Source organism: Ornithorhynchus anatinus, chromosome 10 (genome assembly GCF_004115215.2).
Source record: "Ornithorhynchus anatinus isolate Pmale09 chromosome 10, mOrnAna1.pri.v4, whole genome shotgun sequence".
In the NCBI taxonomy this organism is placed as follows: Eukaryota; Metazoa; Chordata; class Mammalia; order Monotremata; family Ornithorhynchidae; genus Ornithorhynchus; species Ornithorhynchus anatinus.
Genome location: NC_041737.1, coordinates 54700992 through 54711480, shown reverse-complemented (window position 1 = coordinate 54711480; position 10489 = coordinate 54700992). Strand labels below are relative to the sequence as shown.

The 10489-nt window shown below is 58.8% G+C and overlaps 1 protein-coding gene across 1 annotated transcript; it reads left to right on the top strand.

Moving 5' to 3' along the window:
* Positions 1-568: 568 nt before the first annotated feature.
* PRKAG1 (protein kinase AMP-activated non-catalytic subunit gamma 1) lies at positions 569-8947 on the top strand. The gene is made up of 12 exons (XM_029072681.1): positions 569-650; positions 4942-4990; positions 6448-6557; positions 6732-6813; positions 6913-6971; positions 7113-7158; positions 7409-7463; positions 7627-7753; positions 8009-8174; positions 8263-8300; positions 8530-8676; positions 8794-8947. The coding sequence occupies exons 1-12, from the start codon at positions 642-644 to the stop codon at positions 8896-8898; spliced, it is 993 nt and encodes a 330-aa protein (XP_028928514.1). The 5' UTR covers positions 569-641; the 3' UTR covers positions 8899-8947.
* Positions 8948-10489: the final 1542 nt, after the last annotated feature.

Genomic DNA, 10489 nt, shown 5'->3' with positions numbered 1-10489 from the left:
GGAGAGGTGGAACGGGATTTGGTGGGGAGACTGGGATGGGAGAATTTGGGGTTGTGGGGAGAGATGGGGATGGAGGAAGAGGGGGTTGGGGGAGACGTTTCCAAGCGCTTAGTACAGTCCTCTCCACATAGTAACCCCTTGTCAGCTGTGTGACTGTGGGCGAGTCACTTCACTTCTCTGTGCCTCAGTTCCCTCATCTGTAAAATGGGGATGAAGACTGTGAGCCTCACGTGGGACCACCTCATTCCCCTGTATCTCCCCCAGCGCTTAGAACAGTGCTCTGCACCTAGTAAGCGCTTAACGAATACCAACATTCTTATAGTAAGCGCTCAATAAATATGAATGAATGAATAAAACTGGGATGAGGTTTGCGGGGGGGGGGGGCAGGCTGAGAGGACTTGGGGTTGTGGGGGAGAAGTGGGATGGAGGGACGGGTAAGTTTGAGGAGGGGCCTGAGGAGGCGTCTCCCCTCCCCTCCATCTTTGGCCCCTTCCCTCAGGCCCCGCGCGAGGCGTCGCAGACGGAAGTGAAGGCGCGCGCGCGGCCGCGCGATACCGGAAGTGAAGGCGCGAGGGCGATGGGCGGGGCCGGGCGCGAGGGGAAGCGCCTGCAGAGAGCGAGAGGAGCCGGTGCCCGACGGCATGGAGACGGTGAGGGGCCGGGGGGGGGCGCTGTGGGGCCGGGCTCCCCCGGGGCCCCGCGCGCCCACTTCTTTACCCAATTTGGCGCCTCGGCGGGTGGGGCGGGACTGAGGCTTTCAAAATGATCGCATTTGTCCCTGCACAAGCTCCTCTCCTCCGGGCCCCTTTGGCTCGGAAGAGCCCAGGGCAGGTCCTTCCCGAGGACACGGAAGGCCCGGTTCTAACCCGAACCTTCGAGGTCCGGCCCACCCAGGGGCTCCCCCGAGGACAGGGCGCCCCTGAGTCCTGGGGGAAGGGAGGGGGTGCAACCGGACCTCGGAAGGTCCGCCCCATCCGGGGGTCCCTGAACCCAGGGAAGCTGCGAGCTCGGGGAGGCTGGAGAGACGTTTGCTGTTGCCGCCTTCCCGCGAAGCCCCCGCCCCCGCCCGGCCCGATCCCGCTCCCCATTGGCCGCTCCACCTGCCAATCTTCAGCTGGGGCAGCGGCTCCGCCAATCCGCAGCGGAGACGCCCAGTGGGGCCCGAGCTCCTCTTTCTCTGGGCCTTTGGGCTGGACCCCCACGCCAGGGCGGGGGGCGCGGAGGATGTCGGAAGACCCCCTTGGCCCGACTTTCCCCAGAGCAGCCCCAAGTTAGGAGCAGTTCCTTCAATCAATCAATCAATCAATGAATTGATTGAAGAATCTCCCCCCTTTCCCTCTGCTCCTCCCCCTCTCCCTTCCCCTCAGCACTGTACTCATTTGCATATATTTTTCTTATCCTATGTATTATTTTGTGAATGAGGTGTCCATCCCCTTCATTCTATTTATCGCGATTAAGTTGTCTTGTTTTTATCCCTCTGCCCCCCCCCCCCCGATTACACTGTAAACCCATCAATGGGCAGGGACTGTCTCTATCTGTTGCCGAATTGTCCATTCCAAGCGCTTAGTCCAGGGCCCTGCACATAGTTAGAGCTCAATAAATACTATTGAATGAATGAAACAGCATGGCCTAATGGATAGAGCCTGGGAGTCAAAAGGACCTGGGTTCTAATCCTACCTCTGCCACTTGTGTGGTGGGTGACCTTGGGCGGTGACTCCTGGGCCTCAGATACCTCATCGGTAATATGATGGTAGTAGTAATTCATTCAGTCAGTCATATTTATTGAGCATTTACTGTGTGCAGAGCACTGTACTAAGCGCTTGGGAGAGTACATTGTAACAATAAAAAGACACATTCCCTGACTACAGTGAACTTAAATAATAATAACGATATGGGAGGAGGCTGTGTTTGACAGGGAGAGAGCAAGGAAAAGCCACCCACCCGGTGGCCCTGAGGAGAGGGGAGAGGCAGAAGCACGGAGTGTAGTTTGGAAGTGGGGGCGGGGGGGGAGGCCGGAGGCTGGGAGGCCAGCGAGGAGGCTGAGAAAATAGTCCAACCAGGACGCAACAAAAGCTTGGACCAAGGAGGTGTCGGTCTGGGTGGAGAAGAATAGGCGGAGGTGGGAAAGGCGAAATGCAAACTGGCAAGATGTAGCAGTAACGCCGTGTGAGAATTGACCCCAGTGGGGGCGGGTTTCTGGGTCTGGGACAACAGGTGGTGTCACCGACAAAGATGGAAAGTCGGGAGGAAGATCGGGTGGAGGTGGGAAGAAGAGTATGTCAATTTTGTACAAGCAGCAGGACATCCAAATAATAATAATAGTGGTATTTGTTAAGCACTTACTACGTGTCAAGCACTGGGCTAGATACAAGTTCAAAGTCAAACACAGTCCCTGTCCCATCTGGGGGTCACACTTTTAAGTAGGAGGGAGAATCATAATTAATAATAATTATGGTACTTGTTAAGCGTTTACTATGTGCCAAGCACGGTTCTAAGCACTGGGATAAGATACATGGGTAATGAGGTTGTCCCACATGGGACTCACAGTCTTGACCCCCATTTTACAGGTGAGGGAACTGAGGCACAGAGAAGTTAAATGACTTGCCCAAGGTCACACGGAAGACAAGTGGCAGAGTTGGGATTAGAACCCACATCTTCTGACTCCCAAGCCCATGCTTTTTCCACTAAGCCATGCTGCTTTAATTCCCATTTTATACATGAGGGAAAATGAGGCATAGAGAAGTGACTTGCCCAATGGCGCACAACAGGCAATAATAATAATAATGGTATTTTTTAAGCACTTACTATATGCCGGGCACTGTTCTAAGCACTGTGATGGATACAAGCAAACTGGCTTGGACATAGTCCCTGTCCCAAGTGGGACTCACAGTCTCAATTCCTATTTTACAGATGAAGTAACTGAGGCCTAGTGAAATGAAGTGACTTGCCCTAGGTGGCAGAGCCGGGGTTAAAACCCATAGTCCTCTGACTCCTAGGCCTGTGCTCTATCCACTATGCCATGCTGTTTATTTTTAAGGAAGGCAAGTGGCGGAGCTGGGATTAGAGTCCAACCAAGGGCTGTTTCAAGGTGGAGCCAAAGATTGTAATAACTCTGCCAGTTTGAAAACCCTTCCATTAATGGTAGGGATCATGTCTACCAACTCTGTTCTATTGTACCCTCCCAAGCACTCAGTACAGTGCTCTGCAAGCAGTAAGCTCTCAGTAAATCACACTGGTTGATTGTAAGCTCCTTCACTAGCTTGCAAGCTCCTTGAGGCCAGGGAGTGTATCTGCCAACTCTGTTGAGTTGTCTTCTCCCAAGTGGTTAGTATAGTGCCCTGCCCACAAGAAACGCTCAATAAATATCATTACTTGATTGAGGAGGGAGCAGTCCACAGTGTCACAGGTGACTGAGTGGTCAAGGAAGGTTAGAACAGAGAAGAGCCCATCAGACTTGGCTACAAAGAGGCTGACAGTGACCATAGAGTGTTCAGTTTCAGTGGAGCGCAGGGGTCGGAAACCTGATGGACGTGTGTCCAAAAGAGAGCTGGTGAAGAGGAAAGGCGGGCACTGGGGGCACTGCAGAACCTAGACCGAAACCTTGGATGGGAAGGAGATCCAGAAGATGGGGCATGAGGTGATGGAGAGAGGGCTTTCTTAAACTGGAGGAGACTTGGATGTACTTGAGGGCTGAGTGGAGGGAGCTGACAGTGTGAAGGAGGGTGGAAGGAAGCAGTGGATAGAGCATGGGCCTGGGAGTCAGAAGGGCATGGATTCTAATCCTGACCCCTCCAGTTGTCTGCTGCGTGGCCTTGGGCAAGTCACTTCACCTCTCTGGGCCTCAGTTACTTCATCTGTACAATGGGGATTAAGACTGAGAGCCCTCTGTGGGTCGGGGACCGTGTCCAACCCGATTTGCTTGTATCCACCCCAGCACTTAGTACGGTGTCTGGCACATAGTGAGTGCTTAACAAAAAGCGTAATAATAATAATAAGGTTAGTGGGAGCAAGGGCTTGTGATAAGAGGGAGGGGATGGGGTCAGAGGAGCAGGTGGAGGGTGTGGGTTTAGGCAGCAGGAGGGTGACCTTGAGAAATAGCAGGAGATGCATGAGAAGCAGTGTGATTTAGTGGATAGAGCACAGGTCTGGGAGTCAGAAGGACCTGGGTTCTAATACCGGCTCTGCCACGTATCTGTTCTATGACCTTGGCTAAATCACTTCACTTCTCTGGGTCTCAGTTCCCTCATCTGTAAAATGGGGATTAAGAGTGTGAGCCCTATGTGGGACAGGGACTCTGTCTAACCTGATTAGCTTGTGTCTATCCCAGTGCTTAGAATAGTACTTGACGCATAGTAAATGCTTAACAAATACCACAGTTGTTATTATTGTTATGAGGAGGAGGTGACGGGGGTCTGGGTCTACATCATGGCATTTTGCCATCACGTTTGTGTTTTTGGGCAAATCTCTGAGTGCATGCCTATGTGTGTGGGTGAGTGTGTACATGCACAGTTCCTCATATGTGTGCCTGTGGGTGCCCACGGGAAAGCCATCCTCTGCCTAGGCCCCAGTGCAAATTTGGAACAGTCAAAATTCCTGGGAATTTGCAGGGTCTTTATTTTGAAGTGCTGTTCATTCAATTTAATTGTCCTTATTGAGCACTTACTGTGTGCAAAGCACCATACTAAGCGCTGTGGGTTCCGTTTCCCTCCCTACCAGTCCGGGGCGAGGTGACACAAGGGAACGATGAAGTCCAGAAAGGGCTGGGGATGAGCCCAGGTTTCCACAGTCAGCAGCCTGGCACGTGTGTGGGTGTGCACACTTGTGTGTGTGAGCTCATGCCTATGGCTCAGCCCCCGGAGCTCGGTGTCTGGCCCGGTGGTCTGGCACCAGAGCCCGTGGGCCTCTGCCCAGCTGACTTCCGGTCTCTTCCCACCCCTCCAGGCCCCAGTTTCCGAGAGCGACATGGAGAAGGCCACCCTGACCTCGGAAGGTGAGAGCCCCTCGGGGAAGGGCCTCTGGGAGACGGGCCAAATCTCAGCTCGACCTCTGCGCTCTTCCGGGGAGCGGGGATACGGGTAGGGGGGAACTGGGGAGGGGGAGGTCCCGGTGGTCCCCCAAAAGTACCTCATCCGAGTTGGCTTGTGTGTGTGGCCGGCCAGAACCACCGCGGTCACCCGGCCTGGCCCAGCACTAAAATTAGCCCTTATGCCGCCTGGTTGTCAGGCTGGCAACCGGCCCTGGCGTGGGCACCCACTCTCTCCCTCCCTTCCTCCCTCCCGCTGGCCTGCCTTTCCTTCCTCTCTCCCTTCCTTCTTTCCCTTCCTTCCCTTCCTTCTTTCCCTTCCTTCCCTTCCTTCCTTCCCTCTCTCCTTCTCTCCCTCTCTCTCTTTCTCCCTCCCCCATCAAAAAGTTTAGCCAGGGGAGGAAGCCAGTGGCAGGTGGCCAGCCCAGTGACCTCTCCCACTGTCCCTGCCCGAGGTGTAGAAAGGGACTTGGCCAGGCTGGAGGTGTCTGGGGGAGAGAGGACCGCCCCCTCAGGGACTTGCAGACATATTGACTGGGGGTGGAGGGCCTGCGGGTGGGGGAGGAGATCAGAAATCAGCAGAGCGGGATGCAGGAGAGGAGAAGGCATGCAGACAGTGAACAGAACTAGCCCGATGGGGTGGGGCTGGCCGGGTGCAAATTCAGCAGAAGAGGATCTGGGACATCCTAGTGACCCCCCCCCCCAAGGATGAACAAGGGACTGCTGCCAAAGCAAGGGTGGATGGCATTCCTGGCCATCATCGCCAGGGTGGGCTTTGAACTTCATAGCCAATCCAACAATGAGTGTCCCCAGGGGTCATGGCAGCAATTCGAGTCCCCCACTTCAGGGGAAAATGAAGATGTTCCGAGAGGTGGAATGGGCTGGAAGTTCGGAGCCAGGAGGGCAGGCAGAAAAGGAGTCCGGACTGGGTTTTTGCTTCTCTTGCCTTCCACCCTCCCTGCCTCCCACACCTGTTTTTTCCCAGTCCCAGCACAACCCCGGCAGAGAGCACCCCCAGCCTGCACCCCAGTCTCTATTCCCTGGTGTGGGCTGCTCCCTGGACAACCAAGCCTCATTTCTGATGAACTCTGAGCAAGGGGAGCCTGGTGCTGCAGCAGAAAGGAATAAAGTTAGACATCAGGAAGAATTTGCTGATTGGAACAAGCGACTGAAGAAGGCTATGGAGTCTCCTTTCCTGGAGAAGAGACCCTTTCTCTCCCCGCTGCCCAAACTTTTGGGGGTTGAATAAATGCCACCCTGAGGCCTGGACCTGTTGGACCTCTGACCTCAGTCTGCTCCCCAGAGATGCAGCTGGGTTGGATGGGCTGGACGGAAGGAGTGGGAAGGAATTTCCAGGGCTCTGCCGCTCACCCGCTCTGACCCCTGTCCCCTCCCCGCTCTCTCCCCACCCCTGTTACCCACAGAGACCCCCGAGGCTAACGATGGCGTGTACACCTGCTTCATGAAGTCCCATCGCTGCTACGACCTGATCCCCACCAGCTCCAAACTGGTCGTCTTCGACACCTCCCTGCAGGTCAGCGAGACCTGAACGCCCCTCCGCCCACCTGGCCCTCCCCAGACCCCAAGGCTCCTCCTCCCGTCCTTTCACATTTCGCCCAGGGACCCTCCCCCTCCACCCTCTGCCCCCTCCCTGTGCCTGTCTTCCCTTCTCCTCCCGGTCAGACGGTCTATCCCCGCCCCCCCACAGGTGAAGAAAGCCTTCTTTGCACTCGTCACAAATGGAGTGCGGGCCGCTCCGCTCTGGGACAGCAAGAAGCAGAGCTTTGTAGGTAGGTGGATCTCCCTGCCCCCAGCAGGCATGGGGTGGCTGGGTCATGCAGGGGACGGTGGAGAAGGTGGTTTGCTGAGCAAACGATATCTGTCCACAGGCATGCTGACCATCACGGACTTTATCAACATCCTGCACCGCTACTACAAGTCGGCCTTGGTGAGGCGTCCCGGCACCCTGCCCCGTGGCACTCCTCCCCCCCAAAGACCCCACCCTCAGGCACCCCGCCCGCCCCCAGGACTCCAGCCAGCCCCAGTCCCCATCCACCTCCGACCATCACATCTCTGCCTCTCCTTTCAGGTGCAGATCTACGAGCTGGAGGAGCACAAGATTGAAACCTGGAGAGGTGTGGGGGCATGGAGGGTGGGGAAAGGGGAGGGGGGTGTGCAGGGAGGGTAGGTAAGGGAGAGAGGGGGAAATGCGTGGGGATAGGCGGGAGCAGGAGGCATGAGAGTGAGGCGGGTGCATTGGGAGAATTTGGTCCCTTGGTGTCTTGCAGTGTGTAAGTCCTGCCTCTGCCTTCTCCCCTCCGCTCTCCTCCCCCGTTCCCTCGGCTTCCCGCTTTCCTCTTCTCCCCCTTCCCCGGCCTCCCGCAGAAGTGTACCTGCAGGACTCCTTCAAGCCGCTCGTCTGCATCTCTCCCAATGCCAGGTGAGCCCCTGCCTGCCACCCTCTTGGCCGAGGGGGAGGTGGGTGGGAGAAGGGGAGGAGCTGTCTTCCTGGCTCTGCAGCTGCTGTACGGTGGGGTCGCCTCCCCACCACCCGAGGCCAGTCTGACACCCACCCCACCTCCCACCCCCCAACCCCGCCCCAGTCTGTTTGACGCCGTCTCCTCGCTGATCCGGAACAAGATCCACCGGCTGCCGGTGATCGACCCCGACTCCGGAAACACGCTCTACATACTCACTCACAAGCGCATCCTCAAGTTCCTCAAGCTCTTCGTGAGTGATGGGGGTGGGGTGGGAGCAAATAGGGCGGCGGGCCGGGGCATGGGGGACGGGGTACGTAAGGTGGGGGGTCGCCGTGGGAGGGAAATGTGCCATGGACCTCCCCGGCCCCGCGCCAGCAGCAGGCCAGTCATCACCCCTCGGCCCTCCCTAGCCTGACTCAACCCGGACCCCCAGTCCTGCACCTGCCGGGAGATGGTCGGCTGGACAGGACCGGACCCCAGCCCCTCCTCTTGTGCCGCACTGCAGATTGCTGAGTTCCCCAAGCCGGAGTTCATGGGCAAGTCCCTGGGGGAGCTGCAGATCGGCACCTACGCCAATATCGCCATGGTGCGCACCACCACACCTGTCTACGTGGCGCTGGGCATCTTTGTGCAGCACCGGGTCTCCGCCCTGCCCGTGGTGGACGAGAATGGTGAGGGTGCGGGGCAGAAGCCAGGTGGGGGGTGGGGGGCAGGTAGGGGGACCTGGGACTCCTGCTGAGCCGCCCCTCCTCCTGGCAGGCCGTGTGGTGGACATCTATTCCAAGTTTGACGTCATTGTGAGTGTCCGGGAAAGGGGGCGGGGGGAGATGGCACGGGGTGGGCTCTCCCTGTGATGGGGCAGGTGGGAGGTCCCAGGGCACAGAGGGACAGAGCCCTGCCAGGCAGGTGCATGTCGTGGGTGTGTGGGTGTGGGGCAGAGCCACAGCCGCCGCCCCCTCCCCCCCCGGCCTGCCAGCAGCCTCCGGGGCCTCCCCTCTCCCTCCCCTGCCCCCCGCCGCCCCGCAGAACCTGGCCGCTGAGAAGACCTACAACAACCTGGACGTGTCCGTGACCAAGGCTCTGAAGCATCGCTCGCACTACTTTGAGGGCGTCCTCAAGTGCTACCGCCACGAGACGCTGGAGACCATCATCAACCGGCTGGTGGAGGCCGAGGTGGGGGGGACCAGAAAGGATCTGGTGGGGGGTTGAAGGGGAAGACCAGGGGAGGAGGAGACCGGCCGCCGCGCCCAGGCAGCCTCCGACTTCTCCCCTCCTACGGGCCTGGGTCAGGTTCACCGACTGGTGGTGGTGGACGAGCACGACGTGGTGAAGGGCATCGTGTCGCTGTCGGACATCCTGCAGGCCTTGGTGCTCAGGGGCGTCGAGGAGCCCTGAGACAGGGGGGCCGCGGTGGCCCCTCCAGATGGACTGGCCTGTGGACGACTGGCCCGCGAGGCCTTTGGCTCTTTTTCCCAGGTGCCTGTCCCCCTGCCCCCTCCATCCCCACCCAGTCACACTGTCCCTCGCTCACACCTGGGGTCAGCCCAGCTGTGAGCTGGATCGTCCCTCTCCCCCCCCCACCACCTCCCCTGCCACACACATCCCCTCCTCAGGCTAGTGGGCTCTGATCTCTGAGAGATCACCAGCCCCCACCCCACACCCTAGACAGCTCCTGGAAATGCTTTGTAAAAATATTTTTATTCTTCTTAGTGCAAAATGGGTATTTTGGTGGGGGGGAGGGGTGGGGGGTTGGGGAGGGCAAGTGGAGGTGAAGCAAGTAATTAAAGTGAGTGAAACCTCCCAGCCACCATCTCTTGTTTGCTTTGGTCTGTCGTCACCAGACATCCCCACTCCCGGTGGGTCCAGTTCCTCGCCACCCCCATGCCCTGTTCTTCCCCGTTGGGCCCCTCCCTATCTTGCCCTCGTCCACCATGCTCGCCCTCCCCCATTTCCCTCCTCCCGCATTCCCACCACCCCGGGGGTGGGGGCAGCAGGCCCCTCCCACACAAGCTCCGATCCCGCTGAGCGGGCACTGCTGACGGGCCCCACTGAGGCTGAGCAGTAAATCCCTGTTAGTGCCGCTGCTGCTTCCCCTCAAAGGCAGAAGAGGACCCCGGGTGCCCAGTGCAGGATCTTGGGGGGGGGGGGGATGGAAGGGCGGAGCCAGGCCCCGAGCCTGGGACCCTCCCTCTCACCTTGGCAGGGCCAAGGAGACCCTGACTGAATTGCGGGTGAAGGGACCTGAGGGCTGTGGGGACAGAGACAGGTCCCCCGGGGAGGCCCGTTGACCCCGACCCCACCGGGGCCCCCAGGCTGCCCCGGTCTCCAGACCCTTGGGGGAGGAGTGACCCTGCCAGCCACACCCCCTCCCCACCCTTCCCCTCCCCAGGCTCCACACAGCACATTCCTACTGAAGGGGGAGGCTTCCCGGCATTGATGGGTAAGGGAGGGATGGATGGGGGGGGGACCACATCCTCAGGGAAGGAGGGGGCAGAGAGGCTTCAAAAGCCTCTAGGGTCCAGCTGGCAGCATCCAGAGCCGCTGCACTCACGGCCCTCTGCTCCTGCTGGCCAGGTGGGTACCTGGGGTCCCGGAGGGCCAGCAGTCCCCACCCGGGGTGGGAGCCAGGAGGCTGACAGGCCTTCATCCGCCCCACTTCCCTGCCCCTTTCTCCTGATTGGAGCCAGACCCTCCCTCTCTGTCGGCCTCCCCCGGCACCTGCCCAAGGTAAGCTGGGAAACCGGGAACCCCGCCTCAGGATCTTGGGGTAAAATGAATTAGGTGTTTTCCCTTTGTTGGGGGGGGGGGGGGCGTCCAAACCAGCTGCCCCCAGGCCCTGGTTGTGATTGGGTCTCCTGGGGTGAAGGAGGGAGAAAGGGAGGGCCACCCCCAGACTTTAGCCCCTGCCTACTTCCCCAGCCCCTGCTTAAGTTGACAGCAGCAGGGGATGGGGGGGCGGGGGGTGCCGGGAGAAAGGAGTCTCTCC